Raw genomic sequence first — 27,747 nt, forward strand, 5'->3', positions numbered from 1 at the left:
AACTGCGTTACGGCTGCGCGACAATTTAGTTGTTCTTTGTCTCCTTCAAATCGGCTCTTTTGGTTAAATGCCGTCTACTTGCATGTTAGATATAGTCAAGAGTTAAATATGAATACTTTTTATCTTTATAACAACACAAAGACAGTCCGACTGAGTACCGAGACCAACCAAAGTTTTACTTTTCTTCACTAATCTGTGGCATCATGGGCACAAAGTTTGACAACTCCTAAAAAAAATTCATACAAATTAAATAAAAAAAATAAAAAAAAGCAAAAAAAAGCACAAAAAAAAAAACTATAATCGTAATACATATGTGCTTGCCTTAAATTTTTAAAGGAACATTTTAAATTTCAATCTATTTCACATTGAAAACAATAACCTTGACAATCATGGATGCTCATCTTTATTATATAAATTATGCTTGGATAAAGGATGACAGGATAAATAGCTATTTAAAAAAAGAATAGAAATTTCATGTAGAATGAATGAATATTTACAGCAAATTACAAACATGAAATGTACAAGCCAGTGTACAGGTGTTTCCCAAATTCATCGATCGACATCATAACTGTATTGCTCAGAAGATCCTCTATTGCACACAATATGGGCATATCGTGGCAGCGCAGGTCGTAAAATAAAGTAATATACTGGCCATCAAAATACAATATTCTAATGGAGAGGTTTGACATTGGTCTATGGTCTTTGGTTCACTTTAGTCATTATTCCTGTGGTGAAAGATAGGTGTTGAGGTGGAAATTCTTTCACTGCTGTTCATCTTGGATTTAAGCTCTATGGCTGACAAATGACAAAACCAGAACATGGGGTCTGGGATTTAGAAGAGGTGAAACAAAAGAAGCCCGATTTGCCTCCTGGCTAGAAGTTTGCATAATGTGATGTGTAAAGTTATATCCACGTGGGTGCTGATGAATGGGCTCAACAGAGAAGGGATAAGCAAAGAGCACTGTGCCAAGCTTAGGGTTAGTCTTCAGACAGGAGCCTGTGGAAGTGATCGGTCCTTCTCTTCAGTACCTCCCGAACGTCCTCCTACACACACAAAGCAGCCATAGTAAAAACAAGTCCTGCTCTGGTAAAATACATTTGAACAATATTATGGTACTTTATAATTATGTAGTGCACATTAAAATACAAACTAGCCTACTGACAGAAGCCCGAAAAAACAAGACAGGAGTTCCCACTAGTACAGAGTACAGTTCGAGTGAACAGCAACCATTGTTTTCAGACGTAGCATCCCCACAGTTGTCCTATTGTACTGTTGAGATGGCCTGGGGGGAAAACATACCGCTTCAGCCAGTTTCTCCAGGTGGGGTATCAGCCTCTGAAGTTCCTGGTCGTCCTCTTCCCCAAACCAGCTCTTAACGGGAATCATGTTCATCAGCTGGAGCGGAAAGAGAAAACCAAGGGGGGAGGGGAGTGTTAGGTTGCTCTTCACCTGAGGTGGACAACTTGGTGGATATTTCACTAAAAATGGTCTCAACTGTGGAAGTATGCGTACATGGTATGGGTAGGTGTGAGGAGCGTTGTCCAGGATCACGGTCCTCATTGGATCCCTCTGCAGCACACTCAGGTCCTTCACATAGTGTCCCAGAACACAACAGCAGTTTTGCTGGTACAGGCGATGACTAAGATGGACAAAATGTTTGTTCATGATGCCAATTTTCACAAGGAAACAATTTCAATAATCATAGGCGAGTTACATATTGAGCTTTATTTCATTGTAAAGCCGTTCAGAACGACATTTAAAGCAAACCATTTAAATAATCATTTCCATCTTACTATATAAAGTTTCCGAAAATATGCACAACATAAACACTGATCAGAAATTAAATCTGTAGAAGGAGAACATATAGGCCACTATAGGTGGGCAGGCAGTGGATGAAAGCAGGCAATCTTACCGAAACAACTTCCTCTTGGGGTCCAAGATGTCCACAATGTTTTCAGCATATTCTTTCTTGGCTGAGGTGTAAATAAACATCTAAAGGAAAATGGGGGGAGGGGGGCTTTTAATATCAATGTCATGATTATCATAGTTTTTCAACAGTCGCAGAGATAACAACATATTGCAGTGTCAGGGCAATAACATTTCCCGCACAACAAATGTTATGCAATTTATGAAATAAAAACAATGCAACGTTTGACAAAATATAACCTAATTTTGTTGCGTACACCTTCATTACATAACACCCACCCTGTTATGACAGTGGCACTAACACAGTGGTAAATTATTATGGTGTACAAATTTAGTAGGTGCACCACTACCATTTCTTTGAAAGTAGTTCCTTTGTAAGTTATAACAGAGTAGGTTATTAAATCAATTATACCTCAAAGATTTTTGACATGGCCTGTAAAAACTCTTTCACGTATGGCCTAAGGATCACGTAGACCTGCAAGAAAACAGAGTATGAGACTGACGCACAGTGTAATTTATACATTTATACATTTTCATTTGAGCAGGCCTTTCCCACTCACTTTGTATTTATTGTCCTGAAAGTTTGTGTGAAATGTGTACTGAGCATCCTCGATAACGCTGAGTGAGCTGAACATGAGAGTTTCATCCTAAAAAAATGCAACAAAAAAAAAGATAAGTAAGAGAGTATGCTGTTTGGTGACCGCTCACACACACATACACTTTTACATCAACAACAGCAAGGGCTGCATTGCTTAGAGAACTCACCAGATCTAACACTAGAGTGGCTTGAGGTGTGCTTCTGGTCTTGGGTGGTATGTCTTTGATCGTAGGTCTTGAATGTTGGGATAGTGATGGAATGTTCTTAACAAAAGTGAATCTGCATACAACACAAGAGGCATATTTGCAGAGGAGGGATAATGGATTAGCATGGATGAGTAATATGGTATTTTGTGGAGCACATCCCTTCTAAGTCAATTGAGAAGATTTAAACTGGCCACACAGTTGTTACTGATAATGGACTGTAATTGGGGTGTATTGCTATTTAAGTCGCAGTCCGCAATTCTAATCAAATACACTTCAGCAAATTGCTCCTCACAGTCCCATAGCTGTCCAGTCAAAATGTGTGCCTAAAAACACTAGTGTTCGCACACAGTCTTGGCTCTGTACAACACTGGGAAACAAACATAGTGGCTCAGACGAAGCCATAAACAGTTCCAGCCACGCTGCTTCAGACGGACGGAAGGGAGTGTGTAATTTAATTGGATGTTGAGCTCAAATATCAACAATCTTTTGCCAGAAGGTTGAATGCACCTTTAAAAGCAACACTATGCAACAATTTGCCATTTTTTGAGGCATGTTTTTATTATTATGAAAAACTACTTTCAAGATCATCTTTAAATTCATTTTGATGGAATATGGTCAAGTAAAGGATCAAAAGACACCAGTTAGCAAACTTGTATCAGTGCCAACTGTTGGGGGTATTTGTAAGATTTTTTGGAAAAGTAGGTCACTAGTTTTAGACCAGAACTCCATAATGCTCCTTTAAGGTGAACATCTAAATGGGCAAATGTTTCTAAGCAGTGCCAGCAATAGAGCCACGACACAGACGCCAAGCAGAGGTGGGGAGTGGAACAGACATCATTTCTGGACTGTTCACTAATGGGGTAACAAACACTCATCACAACTGGAAAATAGACAGTTAAATAACAGCTTTTCGTGATGGTTGACCATTGTCTGTTTACAATCCAAGTGAATATAGTTTACCATAAAAATAACCTCAATTAATCTTCAAGTCTTTGGGAACACAGCAACTAAATGCATTGGGAACATATCAGTAACCCACTGCTAATGGCACACACACCAATAGGCTGATTCTTATTACAGATTAAGAAAATCCAATCTCTAGCTAGTCTGGCTATAGCCAACAAAAAGCAGTGAATATAGACTTACGGGCTGAAGACCTCTTCGTTGTCCTCCTCCTCGGTAAGAGGGGAAATAGTACCAAAGGCAAAGACGCAGGGCTCTGGGCTCCGGAGGGGCCCCTGGGGAGACTCCACATCTGCACAGAGAGCAGAGGTCAGTCTACATCATCACCTCTCAGGAATAAACACGTTACACACCGAGCCTCTCCTCCTGATGAACAGCACTTGAGCTCATCTTAAACCGACTCATCATGGAAAGGCATCAGAAAAAAATAAAAGGCTGTAAGTGGCTTAGGCTTTTACTTGTTGTCTGTCCAATCATTCAACCTAGAGTAAATACACCTATCTGTGGGAGGTCTGTTCAGTTACTATTCTCAGGGGTTGGGGGGTGTCGACCGATATACATTTTTAGGGCCGATACCGATATCTCACGGCTTAGTATGGCAGATAATCCATATTTGGCGATATTCATTTGTGGTATTTGGCTGTTAATATAACAAAACCACATAAAGGAAATCATAATGAATTTGTTTGCAAATACCTTCTATGGGGGGGGTTGCCTTTTTGTTTGTTTGTGTGGGTGGGTGGTCAGGGCGGCTCAAGGATTTCAATCATGTTAACTTGACAGGTATCTCACACCCCGTGCAGACGGACTCTAGTTTGTCTGGACCCGGTGAACCCCGAGTCCGGATAGCCCTATCGTGCAGACGAACGCACTGTATCCGCACACTGTATCCGCACTCCCTCGAATCGGGGGTCCAAAGTGAGTAACCTCCGAATCCGATTGCTGTTGGTGTTCGTCTGCACGCTATCCGCATACCTAATCGGATTGACCCACGTGATCGCATCATTAGACCAGCCAGAACAACGGACACAACCGGCATTATTTAATAACTGAATAGTTTGCCATGGCGCAGTGAGTTTGGCAGCCAGTTATAACAGCTCTCCAGTTTAAAAAAATATATTCTTCCTATTACCTTGCTCCTTTTCCACGTGAATTTCCCTAACGGGATTAATACAAATGTATCTATCTATCTGTTGTTAGGAAAGGGATGACATTAACAAGCCACACTTTAATCTATCACTGTTTAATCTATTTGCATCAGACCATTTTTCAAAAAACTGTTTTTAAAAGTGTCAGCAATAGCCTATATGAGCAAATCTGACGTGAAAAGATTTTTTATTATAGACGGAAGTTTCAAAACAGATGAATGTTACGTTAGCTTTAGTCCTGTCAGACAACGATAGCGATAGCTACTAGCTAGCGTTAACGTTACTTCAGAGGTAGCCTACAGTACGTGAAGGACAAAGCCCTCAACAATAGCCTACATTTGTTGTTAGTAATAAAACCATGAAATTGGAAGCAATTGTAAACCATGAAACATTCAGGATCCACAGCACTTGCATTGTGGTCTCTCCTGCTCAAGCTCAGCATCTCCATAAAGCACAGGCATTTAAACAACTCAGACATGTCATGTTGCACATTGCTTTGTTGCACTGTTCTAAACTCTTTATTATCAATAACAAATATAATTATTTTTCGCTTAACCTACAGTCTGCTCTTACCACTGATTTTATAAACCACCATAATGTGTTACTGTGCAGATTAAATGTAGGCTATGCGGCTAAGCTAAACATTGCTAGTTGGAGCTCAACTACTGTCATATGTTATTTTGATAGCATGCTCCTGTCTTCTTCTCCGTTTTCTTCAGTTGTCTGTAGCACCAAAGCGCCACCAACAGGCGTGGGGGATGTACTACAGCTGAGTCAATCGGATTCACTGGGTTCATGTGCACGCGATGTAAAAAGTGGGTAGGTGTGAAATAGGTGTGAAAACTGAGGCAAACTAGAGTCCGTCTGCATGGGGTCTCATATATAGGAATGAGATTAGCAAAAGAGAAAAAAGCAGGAAAATATACAAAGGGCAAAGCATGACTCAAGCTTCATGCAAATGGGCCTCTGCCATTTAAACCGTTTAGGGTTATTTAAAAGCTTCCTTAGCTGGCTAGATAGATAGCTACAAAGTTTAATTCCTCAAAATCAGCTCACCAATAAAAACACAGTATTGGTTTTAAAAGTGATCCCAACCACTTGTGGATGATGGCATTAAACAATCCTGAGAGAAATAATGGGACATCAATGGGGCAAGGGCTTACTCATATCAATGAGTGAATACTGCTGGAAGGGGGAGAAGTCCTCCCTCCCCTTAATCGAAGACGAAAATCTTGTTGCTCACATTCCCACTGGAGCCGTGGCACAAAATTGTCGTTAATGTTACTAGGTCGCCAGGGGATAGATAGAGTAACAGTCCGACTTTGCCATATTCACAACATTGGATCCCAGTCCCACATGACACCAATACAGCAACAAATAAACAGCACTCAGTGTGTTCTGTGCGGTATTATGTCATACCACTGCATGAATTTTCCAACAGCTTCAATACCGGATGAAAGCATGAAACAAATGACATGCACCAGGACATCGCGCAAGCTGAAGAATGTCAACATGCTTGTTCTGACTAAGAACTTTGAGGGCTATTTAAATGAATTCACTAAAGTCTTAGTTTTGTCATTTCAGTCATACTAAGTAAATTGTACTAGTAGGGCCCTCATGGTGATTATTGTTTTATTGTAACTGTTCATTCCGAGAAACTGTTTGTTTATAATGTTAGCCTAGACAAGAGCACAGCAACTGGCCATGAAGGCAGTGATATTTGGACTGGTTTAGTACTCACTCTCTTTGGTGGGGGTGAGGAACCGCACAATGGGGGAATAAATGTTCCGTGCAGTGAGGCAGAGAGGTGTGGGTGTGGCAGGTTGACTCTCAGCTAAGGTGTTCAGTCTTTGGTGTCGCACACGAACTGGGGTACGGAAGTCCACATCTTCAAGTAAAAGCAGATAATACAGAATTAGGGGAGCCCTTCAGTCAATGATCCTACACATTATTTAAAGCAAACATTGGCATACCCGCTTTATCCTCAAAAGGCAGGGCCCTTTTCCTGCCAACCATTCGTGGCATGGGGCGTCTAGTGGCCACTGGAACGTCATGGGCATCAAACACATCAGGGGAGTCTAGCTGTGTTGGCTCCTCTCCCTGCATTAAAAAGATAAAAAAATTAGAAGCAGTTCGGGTGTTGTCACAAAACAGGCCTGAAAATCAATAAAACCGGACTTAAGTATGAGGCGCCTACGTGTATTACAATGTCACAAAACTCGCACAAATTAACATTTGTAAACACAGCCGCCTCCCAAACGCAGACACTGACCTACATTTGATGATTCCTCTGACTCGACCCCTCCCCTCCCCTCCCCTACCCTGTCCGGTTGTCGGCGCCCTAGTTGGAGTTGTGTGACACGAAAGAAACAAAACAGCAGCCGTAGAAGCAATGTGCGTGTTGAATATGTACACCAACAGTCGCAACGTTTACGCTACACGTAAAGCATTTGCTGACATGTAGCTAGCATTTGACATAGTACATCATACAGTTGGTGCATGTTTTACATGTGTGGACGTCGGGGTTTTTCCTGCATAGAGAAAATTTGGGCGCGCACCTAAGCCGTTTTCCCGAGCGCCTACGACAAATCCCGAGCGCCTAAGGAAAAAAAAAAGTCCGCGATAAAAAAATTAATAAAAAAAAGCTGTCATTCATGGCGCAATTCAGCTTAATGGTGTTTTGAGCCCTCACCGTCGACTTCAAGACAGCAGCTGCCTGGAAGCCGCATCCCGCCGCCCACCCCCTGAGCCAATCATTGAACAGAGGCTGCTCCAAGCTTGCCAGTTTAGAGAAGACGTTGGTTTGATTATGAGATTTGAGCAAGCAACTTAATGTAGCTAGCTTTTAGCTGTTTAAAACCAAGGCACTTTACTTCAAAAATGTTGTTTTCAACCTGCTTACAAATCTGGTTAAAACAACTAGTGAAGGTGTTTTAGAATAATATTAATGCCATATACAATAACTGACTTCATGTTAACACCACTAATTAATGTTAGCTGTCTAATTATTTAGCGCAATGCTAGCATTAATCTACCGTAATTCGATTTTTACCAAGGTAGCCTATTGTACTGCAAAATGTTGATCGCGACCTGTTTACAAATCTGGTTAAAAAGATAAAGGTGAGCTGTTATTTATAGATATTAATTATTTCTCAGGCATCTAATGGCTTACAGCTACCTGTAAAGCATCTAAACGTACAGAGTAAGGGAGGTTGACTGCTAAATACAGTACATTATAGGCAGCCACCAGTCTTTGGATAGCTCTCATAAGTCAGTTATTGTATATGGCATTAATATTATTCTAACCATCACACATAGGATATATAGGTACACACACACACTGCTTAAATAAAACACTAAGCCTACTATCAAAGTATTTTTTTAAAGATAATGTAGGCAACTGCTAGCTAGGTGCTTGCTCAAATTCAAACCAACGTCTTCTCTAAACTGGCAAGCTAGGAGCAGCCTCTGTTCAATGATTGGCTCAGGGGGTGGGATGCGCCTTCCAGGCAGCTGCTGCCTTGAAGTCGACGGTGAGGGCTCAAAACACCATTAAGCCGCAATTCATCACGCGTGCAATGCATGTCAGCGAATATGTTCTCAATAGTATGTTTCAAGTATAGGCTACAGCCGAAACCTCGTTCTGTTTTGATCAATAGTAATCGAGTTGAATTCACGCAACTGTGAGGTGCGCGAATGGACAGAGCGGCCAGCTGCCAATCACTCAACTTGCGTATGCATCCTGACTTCATCAGTCGGCGGTGATTTTGAGCATAACATTCCATTTTCAGTATTCATGGCTTTCAATGTATTAAAATATCTGCTATGTTGAGGACCTACACAGGTGTAGGCTATTATTTGATTTGTCTACCCGTTTGAACGAGTAGCCTACCAGTAGACCGCGGGGCCTCGGGAGAGGCAGACAACCGCATTGGTTTATCAATGAAAGCTCAGCTCCTTCTGAGGAGAGCGGATAGATTTGTGTTGCATCTCGAATATAATAATATTAATATTATCATTGATAAACTGGTGCGGTTGTAAACTGCCGTTCCGCTGCGAGGGCCAGCCCGACGTGCACCAATACACCTGTACAAATGCAAATAAAATGTCCACTCAAAATGCTGACAAAAGTTTGATTTCCAACGCAGCCTCCATTGGTGGGCCAATAGAAGTTAAACACACTATTAAACATATTTGTGGACAGTTTTAATAATAAAAACAAAAAGAATGGCATGTAGATTTGTATAATAAAAATGAATAGTAATAGATAAACTTGAATTTCATAATTTGTGTGTTCCATTTCTAGTTCTAGATTATATTGATATACATTTCAGTAGTTTGCATATATATGTAAAGAGGTAAACCTTGATAATCTTTGAACCATACATGATAGCACCATGGGGCTTGGACTATTGTCAATCTATTAGCCTATCTATTTTAATCTAAAGTAGAAGCAAAATGATTTCCTAAAGCATATCCTCCATTATTTATGAATTGGTAAAATGTAAGCTAATAAGGTGACACGGTAACACAGAGTGTGCGCGCATAGCGCGCAATATTTATTTTTTGAGCACCGAAGACCCATTTTGACCCAGGAAAAACCCTGGACGTCACGTAAACATAGATGAACTGCATTTTTTTTTGCACGATTAGCATACATGAGACGGTGACTTCTATTCAACTACACAATATGTAGCTCACTTTTATTCATGCAGTCAGAAGAGTGAGTGAGATGAACATTAAATATCGGTAGTTGACTTATGTCACTGTGCTAACATTAACGTTGATAGGTATGCTATCCATGTTAGTTAAGGGCAACTCTTCTAGGATAACATTCTAACTTATGACATTAATTACCTGCAATGGCCGTTGTCTAAACATGGTACGATTGATGGATTAATAGGTATTTGTTTTTGTTGTAAAGTTATGAATTTAACACGGACTTAAAATAATACCAACGTTAGCTAGCATCGGGAAGTTGGGATAAGTTGTGGTATAATAGCGATAGCTAGCCAACTGGTTCATATATTGAATGGCGCTATTGTAAACGTTGCCATTTAAGATAAAGTATTAACTGGTTGTTAAACTTAATGTTATGCCACCAAACCACATTTTGACTTAACATAAGTAGATAATGGTGCTACTTAGCTTTGTTTGATAGCAAGACTAAAGTTACTTTAAAAGGGTTCAACACGGAAGGCCTCCTAGTGAGGAAGCTAACATCAACATTGACAATGTTAGCGTACAACCATCTAGCCAGCTTTGACTAATGTTACCACGATGCTGACGTAGCTAGCTACCAATGCATCTAATCAGCTGTTGGTTAATCTATGCTAGCTAGATAGCTACTTTTACTCACTGTTAATTTAGCAAACAAACCGTAGTAGCCTACCTTGACTTGATCCTGCTTCTCGACGGAGGGTGTTCGTTTGGAGGCTTGTTGTCGACGACGGTTAGCATTACACTGTTTAACGTTGGGCGTTGGAGGTGATTCGCTCTCTAAAGAAATACTTCTTGACCGTAGTCTCATCTTTAGGCAAAAATGTAGTTACTTTTTTATGATAAAATATGACAAAGACAAACAAGAGACACAGGAGCCGGTATTTGGATTCGTGTTTGTAGAACACGTATCCCAGTTCGGTTCAGCAGCAAACAGGTTTAATGGCTGACCAGTGTTTTTTTCCCTTTAGTCTTTTAAATCTGCCGGCGTTGGTTGATCAGCCAGCGTATCATGGCAACAGACGTCTTCACTGGGCGGAGACTTCGCTCTACCAGACTCCACGTGAGGAGACGGTCACGTTGCAATGGACAATATTATGCTAGGCAGTAGCAATGAAAAATATATGAAAACTACCGTTCAAAAGTTTGGGGTCACTTAGAAATGTCCTTATTTTTCAAAGAAAAGCACTGTTTTTTTTTTCAATGAAGATAACATTAAATGAATCAGAAATACACTCTATACATTGTTAATGTGGTAAATGACTATTCTAGGTGGAAACGTCTGGTTTTTAATAAAATATCTACATAGGTGTATAGAGGCCCATTTCCAGCAACTATCACTCCAGTGTTCTAATGGTACATTGTGTTTGCTAATCGCCTTAGAAGACTACTGGATGATTAGAAAACCCTTGAAAACACGTGCAATTATGTTAGCACAGCTGAAAACTGTTTTGCTGGTGAGAGAAGCTATAAAACTGGCCTTCCTTTGAGCTAGTTGAGTATCTGGAGCATCACATTTGTGGGTTCGATTATACTCTCAAAAAGGCCAGAAAAAGAGAACTTTCATGTGAAACTCACCAGTCTATTCTTTTTCTTAGAAATGAAGGCTATTCCATGCGAAAAATGGCGAAGAAACTGAACATTTCCTACAACGGTGTGTACTACTCCCTTCAGAGAACAGCACAACAGGGCTCTAACAGAGTAGAAAGAGAAGTGGGAGGCCCTAGTGCACAACTCAGCAAGAAGACAAGTATATTAGAGTCTCTAGTTTGAGAAATAGACGCCTCACAGGTCCTCAACTGGCAGCTTCTTTAAATGGTACCCGCAAAACGCCAGTGTCAACGTCTACAGTGAAGAGGTGACTATGGGATGCTGGCCTGATGAGTGGCAAAGAAAAAGCCATATCTGAGACTGGCCAATAAAAAGAAAAGATTGATATGGGCAAAAGAACACAGACATTGGACAGAGGAAGATTGGAAAAAAGTGTTATGGACAGACGAATCAAAGTTTGAGGTGTTTGGATCACACAAAAGAACATTTGTGAGACGCAGAATAGGTGAAAAGATGCTGGAAGAGTGCTTGACGCAATCTGTCAAGCATGGTGGAGGTAATGTGATGGTCTGGGGCTGCTTTGGTGCTGGTGAAGTGGGAGATTTGTAAAAGGGATTTTAAATAAGGAAGGCTATCACTCCATTTTGCAACACCATGCCATATCCTGTGTAGAGCGCTTGATTGGAGCCAATTTCCTCCTACAACAGGACAATGACCCAAAGCACACCTCCAAATTGTGCAAGAAATATTTAGGGAAGAAGCAGGCAGCTGGTATGCTATCTGTAATAGAGTGGCCAGCGCAGTCACCAGATCTCAACCCCATTGAGCTGTTGTGGGAGCAGCTTGACCGTATGGTACGCAGGAAGTGCCCATCAAGCCAATCCAACTTGTGGGAGGTGCTTCAGGAAGCGTGGGGTGACATTTCTACAGATTACCTCAACAAATTAACAGCTAGAATGCCAAAGGTCTGCAATGCTGTAATTGCTGCAAATGGAGCATTCTTTGACGAAAGCAAAGTTTGAAGAACAAAATTAATATTTCAAATAGAAATCATTATTTCTAACCTTGTCAATGTCTTGACTATATTTTCTATTCATTTTGCAACTCATTTGATAAATAAAAGTGTACGTTTTCATGGAAAACACGAAATTATCTGGGTGACCCCAAACTTTTGAACGGTAGTGTATGTTTGGCGATTCTAAAGCAAAATACCACCATAGCCTATAGTAGCCTAGTATTTGACAGGATTATAGCTAATTAGATCAATTCTGAGAGCTTAGAATGTGATGTCTTTTTTTAGGAGCTAAACTACATCAAAATTCAAATGTAATCTTAGATTACTGAAACCACACACAGACACATTTAATATCAGAACTGAATTTTATTACTTAAGCACATTTTGATTTACAGTCAAAACTCTAAATTAGCAATATCCGAAGTTTGAAAAAAAAAAAAAACATTGTGGGACAGATATAAAATGTAAACTTTCCGAGTGTATTTTTTACCTTTTTGTTACAAACCATTGACATGAATATCTGTTAACTGCAAGCGACAATGCTCTGTACATTAGTAGACAAGGCTGAATAGACACACACACACACACACACACACACACACACACACACACACACCACACACACACACCTTTTAAAACTTTGTACTTACATTGCAGCCTTTTGTATACAGATAGTTGTTAGAGACAATTTTGAAAAAGGCATTTCAAATCAAAGTTTTTTAAAGAGTTGCACAAGTTAAAAAACACTATGTTAATCCTATGCCCCAGCAAAACTCCAATCCAAATGCTACTGACATTCAACAGAACAGAGGGAGAGAAGAGAGAGTGCTAGATAATCCTTTCCATAAATTATGGTTTCACATTCATACACCCACTTGTGTGAATGTCTTAAGAACAAAATGTAGGTGAAGAAACAAAATGTGATGGAGGCAAGAATAACATTTTAGTTGACAGCTATTTGCAGGTTTGAAAAATGGATATATTTGATATAGTTATATTCAAAATAAAGTTAAGTATTCACACATACAAACTTCTTTGATTAAATAGGTAAGGGCCGTTCCTCGCCCCTCGGTGAGAGGAAATAAAAGTAAAGCAGTAATGAAACTGTCTTGAACACACCTCACCATCACACCATCTAACATTCTTATGTGCATGTCTCAAATGAATGCTTCTGCTTTTGTATTTAAAAACCTATATGTGGCATTCAATACCACATCCTCATGCTTTTCCTCTATGGTTTTTAATCCACATTTTAATTAATGGTAAAAATATGGTTGTAGCATAGCAAGAATCATGTTGAACAGAACACACAGAGCACGTACACAGATACAAAAAAAATCTATTTAAAAGTAGTAGTTGAATGCATCAAAACGAGAAATAAAAATCAACCCTTATGCAAAAGTGCTACTGTTGAAATCAACTGTAACACATAAAATATAGAATAACTCTTTTATGCACACACTAAAACTGTAACCATAGCCCAAGAATGAATATGTCCATTATCTGGAGGTAGAACTGTATTTCCTGAGAAGACGACAAATGCCTCATTTATACTCCAAATTCCCATGTGAAAGCAATAGTTAAGCAAACAATTATGTGTTATTATTATTATTATAAGAATTATGTGTTCTTGTATATCTTAATAGTAATATTTTTTCTCTCATCTTAGGCGACTGAATCTTTCTACTTAAGATGGCTATTGCATAAGGCATCCTACATTTACAATTACCACATTGTCTTCTTTATAATACAATGTTTTGTCCTTGCAGTATACAATAACATAACACATTTTGCATGCTTTAAAGTTGTAAGGCTCTGTGTAAAGATTGATTATTTAATTTAGATTCCTTTCAAAAGACACAATAAAATAAAGACAAAAATAAATAAAATGCATCCGTACTAATATAATGTGAAGAAATGTGGAAACAAGACTACACAGGAACTGCAAGCTGTGCAGTAAAGGCCACTGTACAACTGCAGTATCAAAAACATCCATCAGGGCCAGGCAAACTTTGTAGAGGATACATAGGTGTGTGTTAGCCCTGTTCACTTCATAGCTGTCCAGTGCCAAAAGTGGTAAATTGAATTATACATTTATTGCCCAGTTCCTTTCAGCTCGAAGTATCAGCAGTCAGGTGGGCCGAAATGGCAAACAATTGATAACCACAATGACCACCCTTTATGGGACCTCTATTAACAATTCTATTTTAACTGAATGATGTGCTCGCCATTTTGCTGTGTTAAGAGACTAATTTGATTGCCATAAATAGAGAATTCTTGCACTTGAGGTAGAGTAGTTCTCATTTTAGAAGCAGTGGCTCAGGAAATAAGGCCGCAAGGTTTACTGTTTTCCATATACTGATTAATGATTGACACAAAATAATTCTTCCCTGAGAAGTCTCAATCCATTCAGCAGAATTTGGGGTTATGATTATTATGAGAAGCACGCTCAGTGTCTCACAAGGATACTTTTGATGGTACCATTCAAAAGTTAAGAAGAATTTTGGATGCTTCACGTTTTATGTGTAGAAGTAATTGAAAGTGAGACCAGTTTCTCCAACTGCAGACAAGTGGTGGCTCATTTTGAATGGCAAATCTGAACTGAATAGTTTTGCCTGTTCGTCAGATTAGGTGATACCCAATTTCAAGGCTACATACATACTCACGGTGCATATGACAAATCTCCTTTTGTTCTTTGATTTAGCTCCGAGAACATACAACATATATGACTAATTTTAGCCCCATTAAGTCACTCATCTTGTTTCAGTTTATACTCTAAACTCTGGCAGAACCCCTGAACTTTTCAGCCAATTTGTGATTTGTTTATAATTGTTGTCAAACCCATCTATCAGCAGTTATCTGTACAGCTGTTCTGTCCTGGTGTTTTAATGACATAAAAGAAATGTAAAAATATAAATATATGGGATAGTCTGCACACCCCACATGCTCTCTCCAGAACTTGATTGTCTTGTTCTTGATTAATGTTGGGATAATGTGCGCACAACTATGAGGACATTTATGTGTGGCTCCTGACTACAACTCAAGATCTAGGTACTCCCAGATTTCTGGTACTCATGTTAAGTAGGGGAGCTGTGTGTCTGTGCCATACACTTCTTCAATACATTCACAAAATTGTCCTTTTTGAAGCCACAGCTTAGAGCACAAACAGCCCAGCCATAGACATACAAGATAGCAAAGGACAAGAGAATGACTATAGATTTGATACCAAGTCTAAGCTGATCAAGTGCAGTTTTTGGTGTAAACAGGATTGGAAACAGTCATTCAATGCAGTAGACAGACAGGCACAGAGTCCTTGCCCAGAGTGAGACTACAGGTACATTCAAGAGGGTCTGAATGCCATTTCATGCTTCAAGGGGATATCACCATCAGCTGTTTAATGAATTTATATGGCACTGATTGATTCCTGCCCTCAGCTGTACACAAAGGACAGGTAACCGCATGATTTAAAGCATTCTATCTTTGGAGGTCAAAATCTATGACTTTCTGTCCAGCAGCAGAGTGCATGACTTGGAAACGTGAAAAAGTTTAAAAACTGGGCAAACTTGAGCCATCAAAACATTTTGTTGATTTTAAATCAAGAATAATAGTTTGGAAAAGATTTTTAAAATGTCATTGTCTTTGCACGTCTCAATATTTGGTATTTTGCAAATAAAAGGGAGTAACACAACCAAAAAACCCAAGGAAAATGACAACTAATAACAACTTTTGCTAATAAAAATGTGTGCTACAAATACAAAGCTACAAGGAACAGATATATTCATTAAAATTCATATTTATGGATATCTACGTACAAATATTTCATACCCAAAGACAGAGAAAATCAGAAAAAATAAGTAAATGAGAATAAAATAATAAGCCCTGTTGTCCCTGTAACAGGGTTAGTCAGTGACCTCCTCTCCCATCCTGGGTCAAATGTTTTGTACTTCCTAAAGTTTATGAAGTAACCCTCCATCCCTGGCCATTTTACCTGAGAACTTTTTGCCATGGGCCTCACCCACAGTTGAATAATGCCTTTTAAAATAAATGTACCTGAGCGAAAAATGCCTCCTTTCTTCTAAAGGTTTTTTGTTTGAATTATATAAAAGGTATGGATTGCTATATATCAGGAGTTAAGGAGTTGTAGGCTTCTGTGATCTTAAAAATGTGAGGTTTCTTCGATAAATGCACTTTTGGGAAAACAACTGCATTTTGATGCAGACCAGATAGGAAGGTCTTTGTTTGTCCTATGGGAGGTGACCCAAACAGAAAAAAAAAAAAGAAAGAAAAACCAAATGGAAACGCAACGCAAAAGACTAAAGACACACAGGCTCGGCTGGGAACAGCTCACAGAGACATATATGTCTGTATGTGGGGTCTCTATCAGAGGTAGCCTGCACAGACTCATGCGCGCGCATGTGCGTCCCCGCGTGCGCGTACACACGCGCACACACACACACACAAACACAAGCAAATATATAGCCATAGTCAAAGCACACTTGAGAGAGCATTGCATGATGAGGTCACAAAGTTACTTCGTTGATTGTATATTAAAATAAAAGGATAATAAATTTGCTATGTTTGCATAATAATAATAATAATAATTATTAGTTTCCTTTTAAGAAGCTTCATTGTCAGTCAGTCACTGTGTAAATGTGTAAACAGTGTATTGCCCTTCCTGGTTATTGTTCTCTTTTGATCTCGGATCACGCTGATATGGAGCAGAAATGAATTATTCACAGGATGTGCATACATAGATCTCTCTCTCTCTGCTCTCTCTCCCTCCCCATATATTTATATATATATATCTTTATCGTGAACTGGATCTTTTCCTTTCGTTTTATGATATTTTTGGCCTCTGAGCAAAAGAGAGAATATAAAGAGAAAACCTGAGATAGTGTATTTCAAGTGGTCTGGGTTTTTGTCTGTAACCATTGTATATGCTTGTTTTTGGCATTGGTTCTGTAGAAAATGAGGTTTATGTTTGGCTTTCTTTAGCAACAACAAAAGAGAACGCTACTGGTTGGAGGTGACTTAAGGCAGTGGGTTACTGGAAGTGGATGAGGTAGGTGTGTGTGGGAGGGACTGGGAGACACCACGCCCCCCGGAGGCTTTGTTGTTACTGGCTGACGCGGAAGCACCGGAGGACGACAGGCCCGCCCCTTGGGCAAAAAGTACACCTGAGAAAAGAAGCACAAATAGCTGAGTAACTATGATTCAAATTACAAACTCAAGTGCACATTAAAAAACTTGATCTGTTGAACAATGGATCATAAGGACGAAGAGACCTGAAGGAAGTTGGGAAAGAGCTTTTGCAGCATTCCTGTATATTTCAGTAAACATATGCCATGACTCTCTGCTATGATTAATGGCAAAAACCACCTCTTTATCTGTGATCATCTAAAGAATCAAAGCAATCGTGCCTTCTTCAAATGCATCCTGAGCCAAACTCAAACCCTGAAGCAGGCCCGCTGTTGTACCCCTGAGCCACCAATGGGTGGCGCCATCATCTCTTACCTGTATAGACAACTCCATTGAGCTCGACAGACATGCTGATGCTGCTCATGCCGTTGGTGGTCAGATTGAGGGCTGTGTCCTGCCTGCCATCTGTGGGAACAATAGAAGAGTCTTAAAAAAACATGCTGGACTGGACCACAGTGGTTTATACTGTATAGTTTGTGTTTTTAGCTGGGTAGATAAGAAGCTCTGATGTGAAAATAAGGCTTTATTAATGTCATAATTAGTAATAATAAAGCAATGTTTGATTGTAAATGGATCATCAGGGATGGAGTAGTTCATGAGTATGTGTATATGTGTGTCTCCTCCTGGACAACGGTCCTTAGGTGTCCTCTTCTCTGTTTGTGGTCTTTATGACTTATGTATGCACTCCACGTGTTAATGTATTGTGTAACCAATACGCCCACTTTCTGGCAGGCTAAAACTATGCTAAAACTAGTCTGGGGATTAACATAATGCACTTTAAACATCCATTTAAACATCCAAGTTAAACAACAAAAGGGGATGTAGACAGTTGAACAGGGCAGGTACATGGCAGCTATTTATGTAACAATACACAAACGTGCGACACCAAGCCCATTTCAGAAATGACTAATGTTCATAGGACTCTTTCACAAAATCCCCTGACTCTGTAATAATACTACTACCGCTGCTACTATTTACTCCTTCAGCAAACTCAATTAGAAGTGCAAATGCTGAGGTGAAGGAAGGGTTTCCCCCCCATGCAGTAATTGCAGAAAATATGAATGGCAGAACGTGTGAATGACATTTCCCTTCAGGTAGATCAGCTCTGCTTTCTGTTTTTCTCAGATTCTCTCTCTCTCAGAACATTCTAATGAAATCAGCATGTCATTCTGAGGCATTACCACGAAGAAGAATTTTCCACCTCCACACCTCATATGTGTACTGCATAGTCGATGTGTTTATTTACAGGAAACTCAAAAATGGAAAACAAATCTGCGGCCATTTACATACCTACAGTTACTAAATAAAAACCACAGTAAATCCTGTCAGTAGATGAGTAGGTAGGACACAGGCGAAGCATGTCAGAAATGAGCTGTTATGTCAGGATTTGTCTACAATGTGTGTGAGTGCGTGATGCTGAGCTGCCCTACCCACCCTGGTTGTTGATGCGAATGTTCATGGGCATCTGTGCGGTCATGGCCAGCAGGTTGTGCTGCAGGGCCCTCTGCAGGAGCCGCTGATGCTCCTCGGCGGACATCGCCATCTTCTTCTCCGGCGGCTCGCCCGCCTCCAGCTTGTCCCGCAGCTGCTCCAGCGCGGCAACCTGTGCTGCCATAGCTGCCTGTGCGGCTGCTGCCTGCACCGCTGCCGAGTGGCCCGCCAGAGCCCCGGAGAGCCGCCCGGCCGCAGACAAGTGCTGCCCAGCCTCATCCTCTGGAGTCAGGAGGTGTGTGTGTAGGTGAGGGGGGGGGGGGTACACGGGTGAGGGGTAGGGGAAAGGAGCATAAGGGTTGGTTAACTTCATGTACACTAAATTTTTCACTTTGAGGTCTGTAAAAAGAAAAAGATCTACAGGCCTGATGCCTGATTGCATATTGGGGCACAGAAAAGTAAAAGTTTCATTCTAGTTAATTACAAACAATCTTCAACAAAACAAATTATTTCAAGTGATGCTTTGCAGTATATATATCATTTAATCAGATAAAGAAACTGAAGCTGACAGTTTGAAAGTTTGCAAAATGTGCTAATGACAAGAAAAGCTAGATTTCATAAAGCAGAAATTGTGATGACTGTGGAAGGATGTGACTCATTGCAAATGCATCTAGCCATCTGGAGTAAAAAGTGAGAAAAAAAAAGGAAAAAGATTGAAAGAAAAACCCAGTATGAGTCAACTTAAAGTAACGACAGTTTCAGATGGTTTTGGTGGTCAATTCCACAGACCAGGCATCCTACTAATTTAATGAAGCGCAAAAAAAACACTTTTGCCCTTCAAAGTGCAAAGCCTTTCAGTCATACTCGGATAAATAAAGACTAATTACTACATACAACAAATATAATATAATACAATGCTTTTTTGGTGGGCAACATCATAGAAAATAACTACAGACCTTTCTTGATTTTCTGGATGGTTGTAAGTGATGCCCCATTGGTACCTACTCCCATGCCCATGCCAGACATGGAGAGCTTGGGGGAGGAGAGCATGGTGGGTGTGCCGTTAGGAGAGTAGGTGAAGAGGGAGCTGCCAAAGCTCTGCCGCCGGCCCTCCCGCCGGTTGCTGTCGATGGCTACCTGGAGCTCGTTGGGATTGCTCAGCCCCCGCTTATCACATTCATAAGGGTAAAGGTACTTCATGTATCTGTGGTAAGAACAGCCATTTGGGAATCAGTCCAGATCGTTTTTTTACCCATTTGTTTCCAGTATTGTAGGATATGCATTTTTTTTTGTACAGGATACACATTGCAGGTTGTGTAGAAGATTCTTTAAGATGGTTAAGAGGCATGTCCACTTCTTTCTGCATGAAGGCAGCCTAAGAGTCTACTGTTTTTGAGACCTTATGTGCCTAAAACAACTTAATAGCCTAAACTAGGAATTTCTGACATGATCTACATCGTCTGGGCAAACCTCATTGTAGACAACCAGCCACAAAACCCAGAAGGCTGAGAGTGTTGTGAGGAAAGACCAGCAAGAGGCACTTGGTGTGTGGAGAAATGTTCAACTGTGGCACACTCCAGTGCACAAACAGGACCGAATTAGCTATACCTTCCTGTTCACACATTGTCTAAGCATCAGACAGTTGACAATGGCTAACCACAAGCCATCCTCCACACGTTCTCGTCTCTTGAAATCAGTATGAGTTAATTCGCAAAAATGTGAAATCTCCACACTGAGGCTTATGAGCCAATACAAAAAGGTTCTATACTGAAACAGAAAGTGGCACAATAAAAGGGGGCAGCTGTTTGCGTTTACTGATTGCTAGCTAGCGATCGCTGAGTAATAACAGCCAAACTGCACTGCCTCACTGTGGCACTCACTGTGTCCTGAGGGTGAAAGCAGCACTGGTGATTGAGGTAGGCAGGTTGAGTCCTTTGGTGATCTCCCTCCACAGCTTCTTGTTGATGACCTCCACAAGCCCACCCTTCTCCGTCACCAGCTGATACAGCATGTATAGGTCAAGTACTTGCTTAGCCATGATGGGGATACGGTTGACTGGTGTTCCTGTAGTGTGGGTGAGTGGATGGGAGGATGAGTTCATGTGTGAGGATGGAGAGTGAAAAAGAAAGAGGGAGAGGGCAAAGACAAAGGTTCATTCAAGTTGACATTCAGGCAATAATTATGGAACACCAAAGGCAGATAAAGCAAGCCCTGATGGTTCCAATCCTACAATTGTAACCACTTAAAGTCTGAGCAAATCTCACCCCTAGGGGGCAGGATCAGATTGCCTGAGCAACCACTCACATGGGCTTTGGGAGCGTTTGGGAGGTTTCAAAGGGGAGCGTCTCAAAACAAAAATCGTTCATAACATTACGACGCCAAAACTGATTATCGCCAAAGAGTCTTCAGTGTAGGTGCATGTAACAGATGCAATGTCTTTAAAAAAAAAAAAAAAAAAAAAGGAGAGGGAGAGGGAGAAAATCTTTCTTCTCACAAGCACTAGGCAATGTTTTGACGTAATGAGATATGGCAGCAACCTAAACAAAAAAAAAAACGCTCCACGTGACTTTCATATGCTGAGATACTGGCAATCTATTTTAGCTCTCATACACTGTGTGAACAGCCAGAGCTGGCAAGACCATAAAGCAATCATCCCAGAAATGAATAAAGATCCACCCATCTAGGTGAAAGCTGAGAATGGTGTTCATGTGTCAGAGAAGGTGTGGGCCGGGTGTTGTGTGAGCGTGAGCGGCCTAGAACTGGCGATCACTGCCATCTTTCCCAGAATCCACCGAGGCCAATGCCGGCCAGCACAATCAAGCAACCAGGGTAATCCGAGCTAGTGTTTGTGAGTGGTCAGGGAATTAATGGGAACCCACCTGTGAGTGCCACTCTTCACATTACCAGTGTCAGCGCTAGCTGCAGCTACGTACCTCGCTTCTGCATGAAGCTGAACAGGTCATCCAGAAACTCCTTGCGTTTGGGGTCCCCGTCTAACTCATACAGCTGTAGTGAAAGGAGAGGGTGAGAGGGTGAGAGAGTGAGAGAGTGAGAGGAAAGTAAAGAGGGAGGAGGACAAAACAGAAAACATGTTATAACTTGGGATGTATTGACACTATGGATTGGACTTTTGCTAGTGTGTGAGAGGTGGAAGAGAGAGGGAGAGAGAGAGACAGACAGAGGGTGAGAAAAAGAAAGACACAGAGACTGAATAGGAAGGAGAATTTTGAGGTAGTCCAGCTGCCATTTTGCGCAAACACATGTTCAAACCTTCCAGTGAAGGATATGACACCACCCCACACACACAATAAAGGGCATTGTGGGAGCAAAACATTTCCTTCTCATAAAACATTTTGGTTAAGACTAAATAAAAACTATTTGGACTTTGAACCTGTGCATTTCAGGGGAAATCTAACAAGACATTAAACTACTCCTCATACACACACACACACACAAACACACCAATACACACAAACACACAGTCTCTCTACCCCCCATCCCATGTTGAGTTTTTCCCAGAGAAATTGATATGAAAGGCTGTTAATCATTATGCCTCCTGGGAACACAGAGGCAATGGAATGACAGAGACGTTGGCTTTCGGCAAAGTAAACGTAGGCCCTTCTAGCCTCCACAAACACCCCTCCACCCACACCACACCACGCCACTCCACTCCCCTCCACTCCACTCCATTTCCCCTTCCCTGCTTCTCCATGATTTTCACGGTGACCCACAAGCTCCCCATTTTCTCTTTGGCTGTTTAGTGCTCATTAGTGACGCTGAGTGCGCCTAAGATCTTATTATCAGAGAGCTTGGGGGGTGGGTGTATGTATGGGGGAGGGTGGAGAGGCTGCAGGCAAGTAGAGGCTTAATTACAGGATGCATTTTCAAGGAGGGACACACTATAAATCTTTGAAATGGCTCCCCTTAGTCTCTCTCCCTCTCTCTTTCTCTCACACATTCACATAAAAACACACACACGCGCACACACACACACACACACACACACAGAGAGAGAGTTTCTAATGGATCTCCCTCTTGGTCCCCTGGCTTTTCCCCTTCCTCTTCCGCATTCCAGTGGCAATCCTGCCCCTTCTCCTCCGTGAGCCACAGAGTGCTGCACAAGAACCGCCACAGCATCAAAGACACTGATGGAGGGTTCTGTGTTAAATTGCAGAGAGGTCTGGCACCACTGCCAAACTGTGGAGAGTCTGAGTCTTTTTTTTACATTGTTTCTTCCTAGGGTGGATCAAAGAACAGGGTAGACATTGTGATGGGGGTTTTCTCATCGGATGAGTGTGGGTGGGGACAATGGTGGAGAATGAGGTATGGGTGTGTGTGGTTCAGGTTACAGGTTGATTGAATGGCACAGTTGGTAACACAGCATTAATGCACGACAGAGGCAGCAGGCTGATGTACCACCCACCCTGTGAGGAGAAAGGGGTCCCTTCTCCGCAAACACAGAATGCGTGCACACATACGCACACACACACTTGAAATGGTTAACGGTTTTCTCACATGTTACAGTGGAACCAACCAATAATATCCCCTCCCCCTTCATAGCATGGGCCTCCCCCTAACTGGCCCCTTTAGTCTTATTGCTGGATGCAGCTGCATCCTTTTCTCAAGATCCTCTGAGAGAGATCCCCCCCCCCCCCCCCCCAAACTCCATACAGATATACACCCTAAACCTAACACACAGAACCACTCCCTCACTACAACCTTGAGCAGAACACATCTGTTTATCTGCCAAAGAAGGGTGGGGAGCCAAAGGTTTTTACATCTAGTAAAATCTAGGGCACACACTGATAGGGCGTCTCAATGTCAAGAGACACACACCCACACACACACAAAGCTTGAACAAACTGGCCACCAGGCAACATACAGCCATCCTCATCAAAACTCAAAAAGACAAACAAAAAACAACATGAAACTCCTTTGAACAGTTTTTGCTTCTTCTTTTGGTTGTTTTGCAGTTTTGTTGTTCTGCTTACTTTTCAGTTTCAGGATCTAGAGGTTGAAGAGCGATTGGCCTGGCCTCAAGCCCTTACGCCACTCTGTTACATCTCTGCACCCACAGGCCCCCCGCAGATCAAAGGGATCGTCAACACCACAAGCATTTCATTATGTACTGCTATTTCTGCAGCAGGCGAGACCCGAGCAACATGCAATAATGCTAATGGCACAGCGCTAGCCTATGCCGTGGCCACTGCCACGCATCCATGCACCTTCTTATGAAACTAACAGCATCCTTTCCTTGCACTGACGTTTGTTACAGTCTTCTGCTTCAAGTGCCTCAATCCTGAGCCATGATTTTAGTAATGCGTTCAATAGACTGAATGTGCAGAAATTGAAGTGCAGTAATGAATTAATGCACACAAGAAGACAGTGCGAAATTACTACAAAATTATCTCCTGAACAACAAGTGTTTTGGGAAGTGTTTAGCGCAGGATGGACGGCAAGAGTGGCCGGTGGCCTCTCTGCGACACACTCCGAAATACTAGGCCGCCCTTTCACGCCTGTCAATCAAACAGGCAGGAAGGGAGATGGCGATTCACAGACAGAAGGAAGAGAGGTAGAGTCATAGACATAGTATACTATGTCTATGGGTAGAGTGAGTGAGGAGGAGGGGGAGGGGGAGGGGGATTGTGTGTGTGAGTGTCTGTCAGTGAAGACACTCTCTTCAGTGTACACACACAGAGACAGAGGAAGGAGTAGGCTAAAGAGTGTGGGGGATGGGATGACACATGTATGGTGTGGGGGTTCAACATGAGGGGTCTGGAGTGGGTGCCACAGAGCCACATGATATGGGCCTATTCTGGCAATGGAGGGGACAAGCTGAACATTATATAGTAAAACACACAGCGTAAAAGTAAAGACTATGATTAAGTCACTGTATGCAATAACTATATAAATGCACAGAGCACAGTCATTCTTTCACAATGATTTTTACCCAGGTCCTGTCAAACAAGCAACAAGCACTTTCTGCTTAGACCATGTTGACACTTCCTCAGATGTTGCGATACTTCTGCAAGCAAAGAGAAGAATCCGTTGCGAGAGGGAGAAAAACAGAGAGTACGCCACAGAAAGCTCTGCCACACAAGCACCTGGATCTAATGAAGAACCGCTACCAACCTCAACAAGAAATATAAATGACATAGCAACATAGCATAGCAACAATCTAACCACCTATTTTCTCACACCAGAATAAATATGCTCGACCGATGAAGGCTCCTCTTCTCAACTATAAAAGACAAAGACCTAAAGCTAGCCGCATCTACGGTGTCCTTGGCCACAGACCCTTCAGGCTGACTAAAAATAAAAGGAGGGCTGAGAGTTTGAAACATCCAGATCTACAGGTCACAACAAGCCCCCCTTGCTCCTTGGTGAAATTCCTGCCTTCTCAACCTGATTCACAATTCAACTGCTGTGTGTCAGATGCCATCTATGATTCAGAGATCAGCGAGACAGAATCCTTTGTGTGATACATACAGCACACTGAGGCTGAGGTTTGGGTGACTGCAGACGTTCACTCAGCTCTGACTACGATGACCTACATTTGCTCAACGCTCCACACAACAAGAAAGAAATTGTAAATCTAGGTAAAGATAATTGAAGAAATGAACACAGTACAACTAGAAAGATCAGGCAGATGCACAAAAATGTCTGGAAACTGAGAAAACATCTTGGTTCATACTGACATGCGTATATCATGCAACACTCAACATGGTGAAGACTCAGATCAAACACCTGAGGTAAAGTATCACACACTGACTTTCTGCGTGTGTGTGTGAAGCCATATATGCGAGTCTATTTCTGATTTCTGCGTGCTAGAGGGGGGGGGGGGGGGGGGGGGGGTCGGGCAGTTGGAAACATCAAATAGGTCACATGAACAGAAAGTGCGAGCACCAAATTCCATCCTTGTGAAAAAAAAAAGATAGACAGACAAGAACAATACCCTCACTGTGTGCTGGCAGATCAATATGTGAAGTAGTCAGTTAGGGTGTGCTTGTTGGATTAATTTGCCAGGATTCTAAGAATTCAAAGACCGTGAATAAAAAAAAGAATAGAACATCACAGAACCTTTTGAGAACAATCCTTCAACCCGTGTCTCAGTCAGAAAAACAGACACGCACAAGACGGACTGCCCTGACACCCGAGCTATGATTAATCATGAAAAGGCAAATCTAATTGTGATGTTCTTGATGACTGATAATTGCACTGAATCGCCTCTGCCGTTGTCATGGCAACATGGATAGCAGCGGGTGAAATTTCTTCTGCTGGCACAGAGCAAATGACCATCAGCACATATCTGCAGGACTGGAGCCTGATGGAGCACAGAGCTGAAGCTAGGAGGCCCCTCTACAGACAGACACCCCTGGCTGATGAATCTGGGGTTGAAAGGGAGGACTGTTGTGTCTGGAGGGGAGAAGAGAAAGACCTGGGCTTTGTCAGATGAGGAGGAGTGGGTTTTTGTTCAACAGGAAAGGAGGAAAGGGGGAGGAATGTTAGGGGGGATGACTGAGTTGATAGATGAATCCTCGTCGCACAGCTCTAGCTGAATCACCCTGCTCTCACACACACACACACACACACACACACACACACACACACACACACACACACACACACACACTTCCTGCAGTATGACAACCTTCGCTGCCCTGTCCGATCAATAAGGGCACAGTGAGTGTTTAACCCCTTGTGACCTCTGATTTGTCCATGCCTTGTCACATGCCCTCCCCCTCCATTGTCCTCTGTGAGTAAGAGGGGATGGCTGGAACCCACTGCCGCCTTACAACACTCCTCCATTAACAATTTGGAGCAGAGGGGTGGCAGAGGGCTGCCTCTGGGGGTGGGAGGGTTGGGGGTTAAGTGCCAAGATGGTCTGACAGTGAGGTGTCCAAAAGACACGATGCTGCTGCTGCTGCCTTACTGACACACTGCAGCCCACATCACTAAACATGTTTAACCAAAACATCACACATGGCCTTTGCCCGTTTACACTAAAATCAATCGGATCCTACAGGCAAGGTATTGAAAAGATCAGACAGAAAAAAAAGAAGAAATTCTAAAGATCCAGGCCCTGTACTCAATAATCCTGTGACAGTAAATACAATTACTTTGTTTTAAAATGCTGATCTTAACCAAACAAAGATTTATTTTTTTTAAATAACACTTTCCTTTACATCTGACAGAAATGCTTTCAAGACAAACATGAAAAATACATCTGAAATGCACTGCTTCAAAACAAAAACACACAAGCTACATGACAAGTCCAATTTCTCAAGGATACAGTGGAAAGAAACAGGAAAAGAATAATAATTAAAAAAAAATAAAAAAAACTGCTGGCCTAGGCCTTTATGCAATCTTTGTTTACATTCCTGCCGCTACAACCCCCCCCCCCCCCGCCCCTTCCTCCCTCTCGGCGCCATATTGAACGCCTGCCAAGTTCCAGAATCCCCCTGGCTCCTCTACTCTGACATCAGCACGGCACAGCCAGCATGCAAGCATGTGCTGAACATCTTCCAACTCCCTGCCTTTCAGCCAGGGGCCGCCTTGACGCGTGGCGTGCAGCTTGGCCTCTCTTCAAAGTCCGACCCCCTCAGGTTTTCTCTGTGCACCACCACCGCCCCTCCACGTCCCCACTCACAACCACTGCTGCTGAGCCCCACTCCACGGTGGGAGAATAAGAAGAAAATTAAGCCTTTTCTTCCCCTCCTCCGGTCTTTATTTTATTACTGTTTCATTTCTTTCTTTTATGGGACATGACAAAACCGTGGTTTGTCAGTGTTATGCATGATGAAGCTGGCAGAATAGGTTGAGGATAACGATTCAAGAATTTGGGACTGTGAGAATTCGGGGAATAAGGACGAAACAAAAAGAAAGAAAGAAAGAAAAAAAGACCAAATTGCAATGACACAGACCGTGGTGCAAAGAGCCTGAGGAGACTGCAGGAGTGCAACTAAAAGCACAATGGCAGCAGCTGGCTT

At 41.9% G+C, this 27,747-nt stretch overlaps 2 protein-coding genes across 3 annotated transcripts in view; both read right to left on the reverse strand.

Annotated features, from left to right (window-relative positions):
• Nucleotides 1-380: 380 nt before the first annotated feature.
• Nucleotides 381-10,512, reverse strand: ctdspl3 (CTD (carboxy-terminal domain, RNA polymerase II, polypeptide A) small phosphatase like 3). The gene is made up of 11 exons (XM_042704131.1): nt 10,235-10,512; nt 6,816-6,942; nt 6,584-6,730; nt 3,878-3,986; nt 2,693-2,804; nt 2,488-2,574; nt 2,340-2,402; nt 1,914-1,993; nt 1,514-1,640; nt 1,301-1,396; nt 381-1,044 (listed from the first exon to the last, which is right to left on the reverse strand). Exons 1-11 carry the CDS (start codon nt 10,370-10,372, stop codon nt 979-981), a joined length of 1,152 nt encoding a protein of 383 aa, XP_042560065.1. The 5' UTR covers nt 10,373-10,512; the 3' UTR covers nt 381-978.
• A 3,412-nt stretch (nt 10,513-13,924) lies between these two features.
• Nucleotides 13,925-27,747, reverse strand: part of arid3a (AT rich interactive domain 3A (BRIGHT-like)) — a 29,160-nt gene continuing 15,337 nt past the window's right edge. For both annotated transcript variants that reach the window (XM_042704132.1, XM_042704133.1), the window contains 6 exons: nt 21,691-21,763; nt 20,638-20,821; nt 19,714-19,961; nt 18,761-19,039; nt 17,642-17,731; nt 13,925-17,304 (listed from right to left, as the gene is read on the reverse strand). In XM_042704132.1, the coding sequence (XP_042560066.1) occupies nt 17,159-17,304; nt 17,642-17,731; nt 18,761-19,039; nt 19,714-19,961; nt 20,638-20,821; nt 21,691-21,763 (1,020 nt within the window). In that variant the 3' untranslated portion in view covers nt 13,925-17,158. The remainder of the gene's footprint in view (nt 17,305-17,641; nt 17,732-18,760; nt 19,040-19,713; nt 19,962-20,637; nt 20,822-21,690; nt 21,764-27,747) is intronic.

This window comes from Clupea harengus, unplaced genomic scaffold, assembly GCF_900700415.2.
Source record: "Clupea harengus unplaced genomic scaffold, Ch_v2.0.2, whole genome shotgun sequence".
Classification (NCBI taxonomy): Eukaryota; Metazoa; Chordata; class Actinopteri; order Clupeiformes; family Clupeidae; genus Clupea; species Clupea harengus.

Coding starts and splice junctions, on each gene's coding strand:
- ctdspl3 (XM_042704131.1), bottom strand. CDS start 10,372: ATGAGACTACGGTCAAGAAGTATTTCTTTAGAGAGCGAATCACCTCCA. Junction 6,731..6,815: donor GCCTTTTGAGGATAAAGCGG/GTATGCCAATGT, acceptor TTTTACTTGAAG/ATGTGGACTTCCGTACCCCA. Junction 2,575..2,692: donor CCACTCTAGTGTTAGATCTG/GTGAGTTCTCTA, acceptor GCATTTTTTTAG/GATGAAACTCTCATGTTCAG.